Here is a 19,263-nt window from a genome sequence, read left to right on the forward strand (position 1 = left end):
GAACTTTGTGCGGCCTGATTTCAAACTAATATGCTGCATGTTCCTTCCGAGATTAATTTCGAAATTTAACGTTTCGAGCTCGGAAATAGCACCGCTCCGTTTTTTGGCAAATTTTCAGCCACTTGAAAAAGGAATTAATTCTGAATATATGAATGCAGATGCGAACGTGCTGCGCAAATTGAACAGTAATGCAATCCGAGCATTCCTCCATCGCATTTTTTCGTTAATTCCCTAACTATCGTAAATTTAACATTTTTATCTGTATCATAATTCTTTTGTGTCCCATTATCATTCTCTCCCGAGAGACGGGAGCAATTTCCTTACGGAGGACGGGGCTGGACTGGGTGCTTCCGAAAAAATCTATTACGTACACGACACATTGTATGTCGCCACATCTTGCATTATGCAGCATTAACAGTTTCGCAATTGGCACACCGGAGGGTAAAGGTGTGCGCGCCGTGTATGTACACGATCGAACACCTACGAGAGATCGGTACGATTGTTGTGTGTTACCTGCATGACTAAGCTGTATTTACGCAAGTCCATATTGCGCGTAACCTCGTTATGCCACACTATACGGGGTGTCTCAGACCCATGGAAGAAAGAGAGAGAGAGTATTTGCCTTTTTAATAGTAGATAACCTCTAGGATAACATTTCGTGATAATGACTTGGGCAACGAGCGGTCAATTAAAAAGATGTCGTAAGTATACTGGAAATAGTACAACCTACGTTTTTCTCTCTTCTTTTTCGATTTCTCGTGTCGCCACGTGCACGACGCGATATAATATTTTAGTGAAAAGAAAGTAGACAACTGTCCTCTTACTGATACTTTATTTAGAGTAGTGGTGCGAGGTGAAAGTTTGCTCTACAGAGACGGAGAACTGACTATTTCTCAAATCAAGCGGAATTTTTGCTCCAATGAGAGAGGTAGAATTTTCGTTAAACAATAATCAATAACCCGGCGCATTCTGATACCGAAAATACCAATTATAATAAATGAAATTTTTTTAACATGAAAGAAAAAAATGTTAGATTCGGTACGTGATACAAAGATTTGTTTGCATACACTGAGAGAACATTTTTTTAAATGAAAAAATATATTTTTTGATACAAGTATTTGTTTGTTCTGTTTGAGTAAAAATATTTTTAAATAAATAGACATACCAGTCTTAAGTATATAATTCTGTTTTTATATTTTTTACATTTAAATAATGATTTGACAGATAAACCAATAATATTATTAAACTTAATTAAATTATTTTCTCATATTTAAAAATCTGATTATCTTGAATATAAAACTAGTCTAATTTTCTAGAATTGCAAGAAGAAATTACTTGAATAAACATTATTTCTTCATTTTATTTACATAAATATTTCAATTCAAAAATTTTTTATTTGATTGCGAGTAAATAATTTTTTTGATGTAACATATTTTTTCTCTCAGCGTAGAGCTAACAATCGATTGTGGAGATTTAGAAAAGAGACTTAGATAAAAAAAGAAGTAAATGAGTCATTAAAGTTTAAACATATAGCGGGATCAAGTTTTATTAGGGTGCTAGTGCTAGTTTAAGCAAAAAGAAAGGCGTAAAGGGTTTAAGAATAGAAACGTGTTGCGGCACGTAACAGTGTCTGTAGTTCGGGAACCGTACGGTAATTGTGGATCACGCGGTGTGTGCGACCAATACACGCGCGCGCGTAAAGTTTCCGGACGCAGAGGGACGCGTTCATCCCGAGGCGTGAAACGACGAAGCCGTTCGTCGCCCCCGTCTAAATGTCGCGCGAATTATCCGTTATGCATTACGCGCTGTCTTAATTACTCCCAGCCCTCAGGTGATATACGCGGCCGGCTTTGTTCATTTGTGCCGGTGCACGCAGCCATAAATATCGATTACCATGGATATAGCTTTGCGTCTATCGGGCCATTAATTTGTCGAAAGTTTGTTGTTTCCGCCGCCGAGCGTCACGCGCCGCGCAAATTGTTTGCAATACTCGACGAATTCTGTGTCGCGCAGAATCTGCGCCGCGGTCGTGCGATATGACGCATAACAAGTGCTGCTGCTGCTGCTGCCGCCGCTGCTGTTGCTGCTGTAACAACTGAACTAATAGAATGACTCGTTATAACGTCGCCGTTACCGCGGCCAAATTGATAAAATTTAAACGTATCCTTTATACCATCTGGACGGCGAAGCACGATGAAAGAGAACGCACGACTGCTATTTGGTATTATCCTTTATTATATCGATGCTGGACAGAGCGATATCAGAATATTTCCGTCAGCAGTATTACGATATTCGACGCACGGCAAAATATCGAGATAATTCTTTTATGTTTGCACAACTACACAAGAGCGAAGTACGCGTACGTTGATAATATTGCTGTACAGGTAAATAGCAGATGATACTCGCGTAGAAATTGGATGAACTATGCACACAGGTATCTAACGTATAACGTAGTTCGTTTTGCCTTCAAGAGGAGAGCAAGGCGAACGCGTCGTTATTCGATTCGACAACAAGCGCGCAACATGCGACCGTATCTCGCGGTTAAACATTCGTTATAGGAGAAAGTTTTAGCGAAGTAGACTTCCCTTTGGGAATAGGGGAAAAACGTTAATTTAGATCCGCCAATTGACAAAAAGGCGGAAAGCCGCGGAGTAAAGTTACAAAGGGATGATAACGAGAAAGACGATTCTGGGAAGACCGGAATGATGAAGAGGGGACGGGATTGGCGGGTAGGCGAAAGAAGCGCACAATAAGATATATTATAGGGGTTGGCGCCGGGGTTCTATCCACCCCGTTTCTCGCGTCACGCATAATCGCGGTATAAGCAGAAACCTTGGCGAATATACGGGGTACTTTGGACCTATCCAGTTTCAACCGCAGACATCAATTGTGATTTAGAGAATTGAAAACGACCGAAAGCAACGATGCGGTTTTCATAAGAATAAAGAATTCACCAAGTTTTCCCTCGCAACGATACCAGTTTCCGATTGCGAAAAATTTCCGATTGCGAGCAGGCATTTAATATCGATAGCACAAGACGTTCTGCTGTACGGGAAACGGGAAATGATTAAAAAGGCCGATAACCGCGACTGCGAGAAGTGACGAATGGCAAGTGCGCCGCCACTCTTTGTGAGTTTTTGCTCTACTTCTTAGATCGATCCTGGTACGGTAAAAAAGATTAATGCGCCATTTTTAAACGGCCGTATCTTGTCGCGAGGAAATCGGTGCACGCAACGCGTAGCGCACGCAAAGACCCCGAGAGCGAGTACTTTCGACGAAACTTGGTTAGAAATGGATTTAAGCAAAAGTAAGAGTCTCTTTGAAGGAAATGTAGAACAGAGCGGAATAACCTGGCGAGGAAAGTTGATTTTGTCAGGCAACATAACTCACTCGTTCGCGGAGCATACAACGTAACGGTTTAAAGTCGGTCTGAAAGCGTCTTACGACGACAAATCGTAGCGACACTTGCGACATATCGACGCAACGTTTGCAAGAGAGAGAGAGAGGCGAGGTAGAAATCATATATAAAGGCATAATTTCCTGGAAAGCTTGGCAAAGCATCAATATGGAAAGAAACGAAAAACCAGTTTTGCCATCTGGACCGCCGAGCGAAAAAGTTTCATTTTTTCGCAAACACCAGCCATTAGACATTTATATCAGTTCGAAGCGTTTTTACCTCGACATTATAGATCATATTGATTTTTCAAAGAACAACGTTAAATCCGAAAGATGATTAAATTTTACGGAACTTTCTCTCTTGATCTTTCATATCCTATCCAACTTCTTTCATTTTTCTTCCTCAGCCTTCACAACTTTTAAAAAGCCAAGGAAAAACTGCCGATACCGTTAAACGGGTTTAACGTTACCGCTAGCGATCAATGCTTCGCCAATAATAATCCATTACTGGTTAATAATCAAAACCGCGACGTTCTATTTTGGAGGTAGACCGCCATTATTTCAAGCTGCAGCATTCAGCATAATAGTGCTAATGATATTTAATACAACACCATTTCTGTTAAGTATTTCTTGTAAAGATCGAAAAAATTCAATACAATTTTTTACTTTTTACGTCATAGCTCGATATTGCTCGCCACCAATTAAGTCTTATTTTTATATATATTTTTTTACCGCGAAATGGAGATTCGAGGGGATCTTTTTGTATATCGATTCACTTTGGTAGCATTTGTTTACTACAAAATTTTTTAAAGCTTCTGTTCTTTGAACGCGATTAAAAATTGCAAGGTGCAGCTGAAACTCATTCACCCGTAAAAAATGTAATGTAATGGTGTTTTCGAAAAAAACCGCGAATCGGGATACCTACGTATCAGAGGGAATGTCGACGAGGGGAGAGAGAGAGAGAGAGAGAGAGAGAGAGAGAGAGAGAGAGAGAAGAAAAGTTTTGTGGAAACGATGCGAGGAAGATCGAGGCAAAATAACAGGACACAATGCACGTCGCGGCGAATGGACATACGAGCGAATTCGCCGAATGACAGACGGTACGGATCGGTGGACAGGTAAATGAACGAATGAACGGAGGATCAAATGGATCGTAGACGAATAAATCGAAAAGGTGCAAGGTAAACGTCGCAGCGCGAAATACGAGCGTGGCGAGAGAGAGAGAGAGAGAGAGGAGGAGGAGGAGGAGGAGGCAGGATGTGCTCCAACATTTCCAAACGCAAAATGGCGCGCGGCGGAAGAGGACGATCCTCAATAGCGTTGACGAGTCGAGTCGACCGGCGGTTTTACCGTTACGCGACCCAATGACGAGAGGATACGTTCGCCGCGAGAAACGTGGCCGCTTCCACCATTCGACGGTGCCTCCTCGATGTGGCCGAGCACAGTACGGTATAATGCGAACGTGTGTTCCGCGAATGCATTGCCGCGCGCGAAGTGGGTTTCACTTTGCACCTTAGAAATCGTAGGAGGTCAAGAGATTTATTTCGCCGAACGGCGAACTCGTCAAAGAATTTCTGATATAAAGATTCCAACTAAAAGATTCGCGGAAGCGAATTTAAACATCCGTTACTCGATCCTCTTTGCTCGACACAAACTGATAAAATAAGCTTGTCCTCCTCGTTATCCCGCATGCCTTTTTACTTTGAAGTTATTTGGAGGAATTTTCATTTCTTGATCTTGTCCATCCTTTTTGCTTTGTAATTCTGAATACGCCAAGTTTCTACTTTATTTGCAATTATTAGCATTGATATATTGAGTATACTTATTTGCGAACTGGAAAATTCCGGTTTGAATGGCTCTAAGGCTCGTGGATGGCAGGGCAGAGTGAGAGTCCGACAGGCAGATGTACGGACGAACCCAACTGGCTTATAGGGTTTCCATTTGAATATACGAAACCGTGACAAGACGTACGCCGCAACGTACGTCATAAGCTTCATTGTTGAATATCATGAGGTCTCCTTTATAGGAGCAGTCGAATAGATAAACGTTTGCCGTTTCCCCTGCACACACCTCGCTGCCCACGCGTTCTTTTTCGCGTCACACAATCGTCGATTATGATTTAGAAAGGATGTTTAGTTAATTTTGGTTAACGGTGACCAACGTCAGGGGAATCCACCCCGTAAATATCTCGACATTTGGTGGTCACGACAGTGCAGCACTATTAGTTTTCAACGTCACCGCGCTGTGGTATTCGATTTTCGCAATGATTTGTGTCGACATTCGATGTTTCGTTACGATAACGAAACGCCATGATGCTGTGTCATGTGTGAAAATCGATTTTTATAATGATAAAACCGTCTGTATAACGTACAAAAATTACTGACACGAATATGAAAAATATTTTGAAACTATTATGCAATTTCCTCTCGATTAATTTTTTCGTCGATTGTAATGACTATATTTTTGCGAATTGCGAACAAATCGAGAGCCCGAAGAAAACGCGTAATTTTATTCATCTTTATTTGTTTAATTGTAAGTTAAATATTTATCGAAGAATCTTGGACGGAAATAATTATAATTATAATTATAGAATTATCACTTAAATTTTTGAAACAATACCCCTTTTATTTCGTGCCATTGTTCTCACTCTCGATTATGATTACATTTTTTAATTAAAACTGTGTATGAATTCTATGTACGAATTCTATGTACGCCTCATTTTTAATTTATATAAAATATCACCAAAAATTCATATTCGGTAATTTTTGCCATTTATATTCACTGAACAAACGTAACGATGCGATGGAGAAGTGGATGGGAATGACGTGTTGTTTTCACCGTTTGCCGTAAAACGTACACACAGCATTGGAATGCTGATACATATATTTTTATTTCTTCTGTAAAGATATCACAATCAGGCTTCAATTTGCAATTACGCGCACAAAACAAATGTTGTTTCAAAATGGAGACCATTTAACAACTATTTGTAATATGAAATTCACATGTAAATATAAAATTTTTTTCCCATAGTTATTGCTTTTGTGCACTATGACATTTTTTATCTTCCATTTCAAAATTACAGTTGTAGTCCATATTGGTTATTCGTGTGCAACAGCTTTGTGCGTAATAGATTTTTTATGAAATGTATTTTAGCCAGCGAAATTTTAGAGAACAGAGTGTGCATATGAGAGAGAGAGAGAGAGGGGGGGCAAGAGAAGAGAGAGAGAGAGAGAAATAGAACTGAACTCGTTCAATGCTCGTCGAAGTACACGGTACAATGGTATCTCTCTACAGACATACGCGGGCATTAAAGTTGAACGCATGCCTTTGTAATGGGCGAATTAATAAAAGTTATTTTCGAGTAATAAAAATTCTCTCAATTTTTTCGCGTTTCTCTCGCCAAAATTAATCTTTATGATCGTCATCCTTCGCGCTTTAATTGGGTAGTTTACGGTGAAAACACGGGCGAGGGTAAACCAATTTCTCCGCACAGAGTGCCAACGTTCCGGATACTCTCTAACGGTACTACCACCGCTGCCGCTGCCGTCGTCGTCGTCGTAGTCGTAGTCGTCGTCGTCGTCGTCGTAAAGACAGGAATTCACGCAGCTCGCAGTGCGACTAACCGTAGCTGGCGACGAACCGTTTTCGCCTGTTCATTATTTCGTAAATGCGACACGGCACGAATATCCGACGCTTTTCGCGTTGCTAAATGCCGGCGTATTATTCCCTCACTTGCTTTAATCATGCTCGGTACGCACGGTACGTCGGCAATCGGTATTGTCAACGCTTGGCGAAACGGCACGCAGCTCGTGGCGTTAATTGCGTAAAAGGCGAACTCTCAACGGGGAGTCGGTGAACCCAAAAACTAGGTTGACTCCCGACAGGTAATTTGTATCGCCATTATCGCGGTCCCACGCAGCACGGCGTTCGACGCTGCTGTACGCGTTCGCGGAATTTATTCCGTCTTAATGGAAAATGTGTGTACGGGCGAGGCTGTAAAGCGCGTCGATAGAGAGACCGATCGATTCTTATACATCGAGTGTCTCCCTCGCGGTCGATTTCCTCATCGGGTCACCGGGTTATCGGGTTACCGTGACGACCGATCGATCGTTCGTTAATATTGTCACCGCCTATAGGTAGCATGCAAAAAATGTATACTGTCTATGTAAAATGCGTTAAAAACGGGTACTATGATTCGTGGTTTTTTTTTTTTTTTTCTTCTAAAACTTTGGGGCTTTGAAATTCGAGTTTCGTAGTCGGTGTATCCGTTTCAGTCCTTACTTTAACGAATATATTCTTTTTGTTCTAGCACCTGTCAGAGCGCGTTTCGACGAAACGCAGATGGATACGCACGAGGGCTCGACAGTGCAGTTGCAGTGCCGATTTCCGCCGCCGCGGGAAAACGTTACGTGCTTCTGGCTAACTCATACGAACAACAATCTCGATAACGCGGCGATCGAGAACCGCTCGCTGTCGCCGAACTACAAGGTGTTTATGGACCTGCAGCAAGGCCGTTACGATCTACAGATCAAGAACGTGTCCTATGAACGCGACAACGGCAAGTACGAGTGCAGAGTGAAGGTCAGTAGCACCGGCATCGATCTTCACAGAAAGTACATTACCCTGACGGTGCTGAGGGCGCCGGGCCCGCCGACGATATCACCGACCTCCGCACCGGCCACGGAGGGCCAGAGGCTGGAGCTTCAGTGCAACACCTACGGCGGCAGTCCCGAGCCGGAAGTAAGGTGGTATCGCGGCAATAGCTCTACGCTCCTGCACACCGGCAGGACTCTGATAGTCGAACCCACGCGGGAGGATGACCGGGCGAGCTTCCGATGCGTCGTGAGAAACCGAGCGATGCGCGAAGGCGAAACCCTGGACGCTTCGGTGACGCTCGACGTCAACTACTTCCCACGCGTGTCCGTCGGTCCAGAGAACCCGCTCAAGGTCGAGGTGAACGGCACCGCGACCCTCAAATGCCACGTAGATTCGAAGCCGAGAGTCGGCATGGTACGCTGGTGGCGGGACGGAAGCTTCATCGCCACGAACTTCGAGCATGTGATACCCAAGGTGACGCTGCAGGACGTCGGCAGGTATACTTGCCAGGCGGACAATGGGCTCGGCAGGCGTACCGAGGCCTCTCTCGTTCTGGACGTGCTCTATCCCCCCACAGTGTCCATCGAGGGTGACACCGTTAGAGTGGCCGATGTGGAGGACAGTGTGACCGTCCACTGCAACGTGTCCGCTAATCCAACCCCGTCCGTGATCGAATGGCTGCGAGATGGTCGACCGGAGTTTAGACAGCCAGGTTCGATCCTACGACTGACCCGTGTTACCGCGGAACACGCCGGCAACTACACGTGTCGCGCGGTGAATACTATTTATCCCAGTGGCGGTGAACGCAGGAATCATTCGGCCTTCGCTACCGTGACGATCCGAGTGCGACACAAGCCCGGCCCGGCCAGAGTGACTCCGGACTCGCCGGTCGCCGTCGAGGGTTCGCGAGTGATACTAACGTGCATGGCCAGTCCGGCCGGCTATCCCGAGCCGCAATACAAATGGTGGAAGGAGGGCGACGGTGGCTTGATCCTGATGCCGGCACCATCCGGTCCGAAGTACGAGATCGACTCGGTGCATCTCGGTAGCGAGGGCACCTACAAGTGCCACGCGATAAACGAAATCGGCATCGGTGACGCCGCGTCCGTAAACCTCACTGTTCACCAACCGCCGAAAATTCTCACCAAGCTGCAGCCTCATGTCACGAAGCCTCATGTCACGAGGAAGTAAGTGAGAGAAATCATGTATAGAATTTTTATTTAATTTCGCTTTTCAAACTAGGAAAAAATTCAATTTAATATTAAAACAATTTTTTTATTGTTTGCAAACTGCGACGAATAGTTATTGTGTTTGCTTTTTAGGTATTCTTTGGCTTTTTTATAGCTTTAAAAAGTTTTTGGAAAGATTTTTTTTTTAAATAAGTATTTTTTTTAAATACATGTATTTGCTACGCACTTTGAATGTTTCACTCAAAGAAAAATAACAATTTGTTTTCCCGAGCACAATTTCCTTTTTACAAATGATTTTATTCTGCAACGTATTTTCTTCATCTACTTTGCCCTTTAATTTTCAAGTTGTATTAAACGTCGTTGACGTAATTGTAGAAAGTCTGCGGACTTTACGTTTGCTTTCTTCTACATAGTTCTTCCGTGAACTATGCTCGGCAAATGAATTAGCGGCTGAAACAAGATATATCTTCCGTCCTAATAATGTAACGTCTTCTTGCTTATCGCAGAGTCGGCGAGTCGTCGTTTCAAGTATCCTGCGTAGCGCAGGGCAAACCGCGGCCTAGCGTGCGCTGGCTGAAGGACGATCAAGAATTAACGGCCGACGAGAGGCTCTACAAAGTAATTACGACGGCGTCGGAGGGCCATGGTAGCGTAATAACCGTAAATTCCACGCTGAGTTTTCTGGGTCACGCTCGTCCGCAGACCGACGAAATCGTGGCGGGCGATCGCGGCAAGTACACCTGCGTCTTCGTGAATGAGGTGAAGAAAGTCGAGTCCACGATGATGCTCAAGGTAGAGCACGAGCCCATAGTTCTCCATCAGCACGGCAAAGTGGCTTACAATCTCCGAGAGACCGCCGAGGTGGCCTGCAAGGTTCAAGCATGGCCAAAACCCGAATTTCAATGGAGCTTTGGTACTAACGCCGCGACTCTTCAGGGCTCTTCCAGTGACGGTCATTACGAAATCACCACCACGAGCGACAACTACGACGCGTACACGTCCGTCCTGAGAATGAGCAACATCCGCGAATCCGATTACGGTGATTATACTTGTCGTGCCGCTAACGCTCAAGGTAGCGTTATGTCCACCATCAGGTTGCAGCCTAAGGGAGCACCAGAGAGACCAACCAACATCACCGCCATGGAAATCGGGCCCACATACGTCACTCTTTTGTGGCAGTTGGGTTTCGACGGTGGCCTACCCATCACAAAGTACTTTGTTTCGTACAGAAGAGTGGCCGGTGGAGACGAGATAGTCGCGCCAGACTGCGCGCCTCCTCGAGGACCAGCCGGTCAATGGCTCGAACTCGATTGTCGGCGATCGAACCCGTGTAACGTGAGCAATCTGGAGCAACATCAGACCTACACTTTCAAGGTGAAGGTCTACAACACCAAGAACCATTCCGACTATTCTGATGAAGTGACCGCCACCACGGCGGTGGCCAAGATACCCACGCCGCTTAGGGTCAGTTTCGATCCGGAAAGTAGCACGCTCGCTATTAACGTGGGTGCCACGTGCTTGGCATTGGTGGCATCTATCGAGAAGTACGACGGAGGTTCGGATAGTTCATGGCGAATTGTCGATGAGTGGACCCTCGAAGTTCTTGGAAGTGCACCTACTCAAAGAGAGGGAATATTGGACGATCCCGAAGCGGCCGATTCGGAACCCCGACTGAGAGTTAGGTTGTGCCTCAAAGCTGACCGACAGAAATGTGGCGAGTACGCGGAAGCCGAAAGTAAGTTTGTTTTATAGTTATACGATAAAGTGAAAAGAGAAAATAGAAATATGTATAAATTTTAAAATTATTTATTTCAAAATATTTAGTTTTTTAATCAAGAAATTGCATCATTAATAAGCTTTAGAATATAATTATTACAATATATAATTAATTCGATTATTTGATTTGCTGTTTAATTTTGATTAATTAAAATAATAATATGAGTAAATTGTTTATAGAGTTACAACTTTATCATATTAACTCATAAATTAGGTCAAATTATTAATAATGGAAAAAAATATAATGGAATTTTGAAAAAGTCTGATAATAATTTAAATTATGTTGAATTGATTTTTATTGTGAAAAAAAAAAGAATTTTTGACTAATAAAAATTTTCATGAAGATCAACAAAAATCCATTAGTCGAAAATTATTTCTTTTTGCAGTTTATAAATATCTCGTCAATAATAAATTTGGAAAACAGTTATATTTTTCAGTTTAATGGACGTGTGCTACTTAACGTTTATATTTTCCCTAGTTTATTAACAATGATCAATTATTATTAAGCCGTATATTTTGAAAAAGTAATAGTAATTTAATAGCAGTGTTTTTCTTTCGATATTTATTTTGTATAATTTTAGTTAAATACAGAAACAGTTGGCTTGTTTTATAAATTGTATTTTTGTTGAGAATTTTCGTCAATTCAGGACATTTCTTTTTCTATTTTTCACCAGTTGGACCCTCTTACATCGCACAAGCCGGTTCTCTCGGAACGCCGACTTTAATCGCTCTGATAGTGAGCGGAGCAGTTTTTCTACTCTTCGCGGCCTTACTGCTACTGTTTTGTCGATGTCGACGGAAACACGCGACGAAGGCGAAAGATTACGAAATGGACTCGAACGCGTAAGTATTCGAAATGAATGCTTGCTAACGAGAAATACTACACGTAGACTAAACAATGCGTTGCTTCTCGCAAAGAAGCTTTGAAGAAAAGCAGGGCTTATTGAATTCTTTCCTTTATTTCGTAGCGTCCGGCCGAGCCTTGTGGCAGGTAACGGCCAACAAACTCAACCACCGCCACCGTATTATGCCGAGAACAAAGCGTTGGAGCACAGCCTGGATCACGCCTTGGCTTTGGAAGATTCAAAGACGCCCGCTTATTCGCAATCTGGATACGGCTATCATCAACCTAATCACAATATCAATGGTAAATTGTCGCTGAAAATAGTTTTCCCGCATTACTATGTAAAAACGTCTTAAAGTATGCAAAAGCATTACACATGTTTCCGTTCGATTTTTCTCCAGGCGTGAACATGGGCTACATGGACAACAGTTACTCGAATTCCAACAACGGCGGTTCCGTCAATTCGCAGGACTCGATATGGCAGATGAAATCCGCCGCGGCAAACGGTGTTAACCAGCCGTACGACCTTGCTGGATACGGTACCACGGAGTCCGATTACCCCACGCACCCTCATTATCTTCCGCAGCGAGAGGATTACAGGGAAAGTCATAATCTGAGCAGGCAGCAGTTCTGCACGGAGCCTTTCGCCACCGTCGTCAAGTCTCAGAAACACGTCGGTCAGTATTAGCCTTACGATCGTTTCACGTGACTCTCAGCTTCGTCCAGTTCGCCTAGCTTCTAATGACAGTCCCTATATTGCCGGTGTGCGTGCCGGGTTGCAGCGTTATAGATTATATCGTACGTTACATCGATCTTCCGCGGCTACACTACATTGTTTCGCGGTGCCTCCTCCACCCACGGAGAGGCCTCGTTTCGTCCTCCTCCTTCCCCCGTTCGTTCATTGCCCTCTTCTTCCGCAATCTCGCAATTCCGCCCTCGTATTAATCGTCTGCCGTATCTCCGACAGATTCGCCTTACGACGTGTCGGGTTTGCCGTACCAGGAGAATTACGACGAGGACACGAAGCCGCCGCAACAGCCCAGTCTCTCGTACGACGAGAGCCTCGAGTCCGGCTACTCCACGCCGAACAGGCGTAGGATCATCCGGGAAATAATCGTTTGAGACCTGCCTACCGGCTCACGAGCCGGAAACACGCGTACCACCTGGCTATAGCAGCAGGCCCCCTCCGTTTGCCATACGGTGGCGGCGCAGCATCGTCCGCATCACATCTACCACCGCCATCGCCACCGTCACCATATGGAGATCGTCCTTGAGAATCCTTCCGTGCCGCCGATCGCGACGGCCGCGACGACGACCGCGCAAATGGGTCTTCCGACGCGTCCGCCGCACCACTTTCCACATCGCGCGACATACGACGTAGCTTTAGGACGTGGCCCGTCGTCGTTGTTGCCCGCGACGGAGGAGTATTACGCGAGGAATCGTCACGCGTTAACGTCGTCGTATGGCGATCTGGACGGCGCGCCGGTGATGGTCCGGCGAATCGACAAGTCCGGATTGCTGGAAATCGCGGAGACGGATCCCGTCACGTGTCCGCGTCCTTGCGTGCTCACCGGTGCGGAGGACGTAGCCGCGCGCGGCGCGTCCTTACGAATCGATCGTTTGGGCCTCCTGGAGGCTGTCCCCGAAGCCGCCGATCAGCCGGAGGATCACAACGACGGCGCGCCGACGAATATGCTCGACGAGGCCGCGGGGGTGTCGCGAGGGGAAACGTTAAAGGTGGACGCTGATGTGAATCCTCGTGTATTCGAGGGTGGTTGTCTTCTGGAACGGCCATCATCCTTGGAGGGTCAAGCCTGCCCGGACGAGGTCGACGCGAGAGCTCGTTCTGCGGATTTCAAGATGCTAGCAAGCGGAAGCCCGCGAGCTCAACTTGACGTTTTCAAAGCCACGGAGAGGCTACCGCACTTGCCGTACTCGCCCGGTCTTTCCCTGCGCCGTCTTCGAAACGACGCCTCGAGAAAGTCTCCGTTGACGAGCCGTTGCGCGGACTCGATGGATTCGGTCCGCGGAGCGCGGAATCAAAGGTTATCTCCTGAACTCACTGCCGCTGGTTCCACTTCCGCAAAACCTGGCGATCCGTCGCAGAGTCCAATTACACGCGACCAGTCGCAGGTAGGATGCACAAAAGACAACGCTGGTCCTGCGTCGATCGACTCGGACTCGGCGGCCAACGCAATCAAAACGCCCCGCGAATCGCTGCACGTGAGAGGAGGCGCGGAACGAGAGGACGATCCGCCGGGGGAAGAGAGGGCCGAGGCGGAAGGATGCGAGCACACGACCGTCGAGAGTCTCGAAGAGGACGAGGTATCGTTCAAAGGGTCCAACAAACTTCTCGACAACGATAACGTCCAGACGCTCAGAGTGATCATTCTGTCGGAACAATTGTGAAAGTGGCCGTACTCGAGTGCAATGATTACAGGCAGTGATATCGGTGATATACTCGCGCGAGTGCTGGTGATTGAGCCAGGAGTACCGGAGGACGGTCAAGGATACGGTCACCATCAGAGGAATTACCAACTATCGACAAGGAGGGAGGCCGGTGGCATTCTGCGCGATGCGTCTCGTTCTCCATTTTATTTATCGACTTTCGCTATCTGACTGTAGACGATTAAAATTCTCTAAGAAATTTTTATTGTTTAAAACATACGTATGTACTTTTGTTGTTGAACGTTGATCCCTGTCTCGAATATTTCCCGGGAAAGTCGAATTTTATCAAGTGAAAAACGCAGCGTTTAGACTCGCCTGGCTTTAAACCGCTCGAGATTGATTATTTTACTGCCAACGCTTTGAATTCGGCAATTTTATCAATATTTTACAATGTTGTTGATTCAGACGATTAACTGCCATTCCGGATTCAATGCGTTAATCGTTGTTCGTTTAATTAGTCAATCTCGACGCGGCCTGTGAGAGAATATTTCCGCGTGCGACATTATCATACAACATTGTTTTATTAAATTTTATCGATTATCATGACGCTCGTTATTTTATTGCATTTATATTCGCTCTCTGCGTCACTGTGTGGATACCCTCCTTTCATCAAGCGTATTTATAAAAGCGTTTATAAACGCGTGCACTCCTCGTATGACGTGTATCCACGAAGCGTTCTCCGAATACGGTGTTAAAGTACCAGGACACATCAATTTCCGGTCCCTCACGCGAGAAAGGACGTCGTAAATAAAATCGGGAAGATATTTCAAGAATGAGGGCACAGGTCGACAGAAAATGTTGCGAGTCAATGACTTTCGCGCAGAAGCTGTCCGACTACGTCGAAAGGTAAAGACTCGACGCGGCGTTCGATGCATTTTATACTTTTATATACACGAGTGTGTGAGGATGACGCGCCGTCTCTTCGAAGCGACAAAGCAACATCGCGGTTTGTTGTATGCCGCGCCGATCCGGAGTTATTATATAAATATATCCACCGGGCGGTGATTAACGCCACCCGGTTTTGTAAGTACTAAGCGTAGCGTTTACAAGTAAGAGATTGTATTCTTTCGCGGGGAATAGTTTTATTGATTGAGATGGGCCGCGTCGCGCTATCGGCCATCGAGCTGAAATCGGCGAGACGATCATTTCGACGTTATCTACCTCGTGACGGAACAACCCGGACAATCCGAGCAGTCTGTAAACTGAGCGTCTAAGGGATGTCTCGGTCTCCCGGACATCCCTCAGATCTGTTTTTCGGAGTGTCGCCTTGTCCGGGAGGGCGACGGCGCATTAAGCGTTTATTTTCAGCTGTAAATAATCAAACGAGTTTCCCCTGAGGTACTTAACACAAAACGTAAGAAGATAGAGTCCGCGAGATGATCTACAATTATTGTATTCGCGCCGCACCGCGAGTCACGAGTTGGACGAGGAGCCGAAACGAAATCTCGACGACAACGAATTTCGCTGTTTCAGCCCGCGACACTTCGGACTAACGATAGACACTAAATGTACACACAAACACACACACAAACATTTTTTTTTTTACTTACGTTCGTACGTATTCTACGCGTCAGTCCGTTTTATAGTTGTACGCGGCGTGTAGACATTACGTACGCGGCGCCTTTTGTTGAATTTTTATCCCCTTTACCTTCTTCCTTTCATTTTTATATGTATACGTATATTTCTTTTTCTTTATTATTATTATTATTTTTGTATCGTCGATCGAACGCACTGGCAAAGTTCCGTTTCCCCTCGCTCGCGCGACAGACGTGAAAATATAACAGAATGGGGTGCAACACATATTGCTGACCGTATTAAGATGATCGATTATGACATTATATTACGTGTCAGTGTATGTTCCACTTTTTGTCCCGTAGATCTTTACGAACATTCTGTAGCATGATAGATTGTAAAATATGTGTCCGCGTCTCAGTCGCGCGTTTCCACCCTCGGACAAAACGAGCGTCATCCGGTCCGAGTGCCATGCCGCTTTCTCATACAGCACACTAATGTTGAATCAACATCTTATTGCAAGATTGCGAATGTTGCAGCAATATCATGAAATGTAAATTCAACGATGAAAAAACACCACAGAAACGTTCAATGTCCATTGAATGTTCTATGTTTTACAGACATTGCAATTCAACATTGATTCTACATTTATCCGACGTAAGCAATGTAGATTTCATATATGTTATAGTTTAGTTTACATTTTTTAAAATAATTTTAAATAAATTAAATGTGTAAAATTAGTTTATAACTTATTGGGAAAAATCTAAATTTAAAATATATTGATTTTTATTGTTTAAAATTAATCCTGTCTTTCTGAAATGTACTGTAGATAAAAATATAATTTAAAGGGTCAAAAGGACAAAGTTTAAATAAGGAGAAAATTAACATTAGGTATTTTTAAAATTTAGGTTCTTTTTCCAACAATATATTTAGAAGTTTTACACATTTATTTTATTCAATTTTTTAACAGTAAAAAAATAATTTTGAATCTACAAAATTGAGAATTGTTTTCTGTAATTAGGTTTGCTTTTAATAATAAATTAAATTTATATATTCTTATTAAAAATTATTTTTACAATTCTATCATATTATTTATTTACTTGTATACATATTTTATAAAATTCAGTCCTTACAAAACTTTTTATTTTTGATAAAAAAAGATATCGATAATAATTTAATCAATGTCGTTTCAATGTTGCAACAACATTAACGATCAATGTAGAGAAATCAATATAGATTCAATATTAAAAAAATATTCACACTTTAGCATTCAACATTGCAATATCTCAGGAATGTTCTTTCAACATTCCGTGCTGTATGGGTTTTTTTCGCCAGATTACTGGCCGCGTTTCTCCGCGCGTTTATCCGATCCTACCTCCGTTTTGTCGCATCTTCTAAGTGAGTCCCCGCGAGGGACGGTGAACGCGGCGACTTGGCCGCGCGTTCGTTCGCATATCGTTTTGTGATCTCATTTGCTCGTAATGCAATTCTTGGAGATATCGCGGCTGGAGAGACGGTCGCGTCTCAACCGTTGCGATTGCGATTGCGTCCGCTATTGCGGATCGACGTACAACAAACTGTCGGCTCAGTGTTGGCCATTATAGTCTCGTGTACCACGACGTAGGCGCAATTAGGAGAGAGAGAGAACACGTAAATACCTTAAGTATATTCCACCGAAAACAATGTCGTGTTGCACATACAACGCGATCGTAACGAGTCTTGTTGGACGTAATCTTCTTCTGATTACTTCGCTAATGAAATACGAAATACGGTATTTATCAAGCGTGGGGGTCGGTCAAGCCATTATTTCCCGCTCGACAGTGATATCTTTTATTTTCCCTTTACTATTCGTCCCGATTTTCCTCTCTGACATATCTTCTGCGAGAGAATTCGCTTTACTGACGCTAATACGCTATCCAATATCGAAATATTCCGTTTTATACGTAAAAAAAATATTTGACCTCTTTTTCTTTTTCTCTCTTCCTTATTCAGTCTTTTGCATCGTTTAGTTTGTGCAATTTACTAATTTACTACATTTTACTAATTATAAGCGCTCTATCTTTTTCCCGTAATCTCTTTTCGTCTCAATTTATCTGATTCAGTTTGCATTTAGCGTTTGTTATTAGATTTACATATATACATTCCTTCCACTTGCTCGCGCTGTACTACACTTTTTAATCAATGCGCTCTTTAACTCTACTAGTTCACCGATGACCGATGTATAAAAAAAAAAAACGAAGAAAACACGCTGAAAATCTCCTACTTCCATGTCTTTCATAGAAACGAAAGTTAAGCGCGTTAACGTTAGACGTTACGCACGTCTGTGTCGCACGTCTCGAGACGCCGGTGCATTCGAGATAAACGGAATCTATTCGTTTCGGCACAATTACTCAAGGGATGCATCCACTCGACTGTGCATTCGCCCCCTCCCCCTTTGGTTTGGAATGCCACGTAAATTCTTAGCCGCGATATACGAGGAGAGAGAGAGAGAGAGAGGCGGGCTGTGCGGAATAGCAGGACGGGCAGGCAAACGGGAGAAAAAGGAACGGAGAAAAAGTAGTCGACATATTTTTGCACAACGAAAAATCGTAGAGGGTACATGTATGTTAAACACGCGTATGTAGGGTTAATAAATTTTCCGGAACGCCAACAAGACCGTGTTCGATCGATTTTCGCTACCTTACGCGCGAGGAGAACGAGAATTACCCTGAGGTTTTGTACATATAGTACATAGCGAGAGAAAGAGAGATATAGAGTGAGGATGTGTATGTGTGTTAAAGTGCGGGTCATGCGTGTGTAATGGTTAAAAAAAAAATAACGATAAGAAAAAGAAAAAAAAGAAAATGTTACGTTGTAAGAAGATGATTGTAACGAAGACGAGCAGAGCTAAGTTGTAGAGTTTCCCTCGAATAACGTCGCTCGCCGAAGTAGCTGTAAATATACGAGGACGTACGTTTCTCTAAACTATTAAATAGCGTCAGCTCCCGAGATGTGAAACGAGAGACGAGGTCGGTTTATCTCGTTTGTTTTTTTGCAAGTCGTCCGCGTGCTCGCGTGTCCGGAAGCGCAAAGAAGCGCGTGTATCCGGGGAAAACACGGGAATGAAGGAGCGGAATGCCTACGAGTGCCGGATGCCAGTTAGGACGACATCGGATCTTCACGAGGAGACTCCGTCGGCTTCTCTGCCGGCGGGATCGATTTCGCGAAGATTGCCCGGGCTTTCGTGATGATCCGATACGTACCGCGTGCCACGTGCCTACGCGCGGCTGCACTCGCAATATTAATTAATAGCGTGCGTAACATCGCGTCACGTGCACGCGTTGCACGAGAGAGAAAGAGAGAGATCCGTATATTAATTAATACCCATCATAGTTATGATATTATAATGAATTATTATTTGTACAAATTTTATGTTGCAATATAAAATAAACGATGAAGCGACGATCTACCGCGTTTTTTTTTTATGCTTCCCATTTCGATCTTACTTCCTCGTATCAAGCC

The 19,263-nt window shown here is 44.1% G+C and overlaps 1 protein-coding gene across 1 annotated transcript in view; it reads left to right on the forward strand.

Moving 5' to 3' along the window:
- Positions 1 to 13,003, forward strand: part of LOC105205861 (hemicentin-2) — a 30,055-nt gene extending 17,052 nt beyond the window's left edge. Inside the window, exons 2-7 of the mRNA XM_026131928.2 lie at positions 7,706 to 9,179; positions 9,689 to 10,917; positions 11,633 to 11,801; positions 11,927 to 12,105; positions 12,204 to 12,479; positions 12,770 to 13,003. Of these exons, the coding sequence (XP_025987713.2) occupies positions 7,706 to 9,179; positions 9,689 to 10,917; positions 11,633 to 11,801; positions 11,927 to 12,105; positions 12,204 to 12,479; positions 12,770 to 12,924 (3,482 nt within the window). The 3' untranslated portion in view covers positions 12,925 to 13,003. The remainder of the gene's footprint in view (positions 1 to 7,705; positions 9,180 to 9,688; positions 10,918 to 11,632; positions 11,802 to 11,926; positions 12,106 to 12,203; positions 12,480 to 12,769) is intronic.
- The last annotated feature ends 6,260 nt before the right edge of the window (positions 13,004 to 19,263 follow it).

This window comes from Solenopsis invicta, chromosome 5, assembly GCF_016802725.1.
Source record: "Solenopsis invicta isolate M01_SB chromosome 5, UNIL_Sinv_3.0, whole genome shotgun sequence".
Lineage (NCBI taxonomy): Eukaryota > Metazoa > Arthropoda > Insecta > Hymenoptera > Formicidae > Solenopsis > Solenopsis invicta.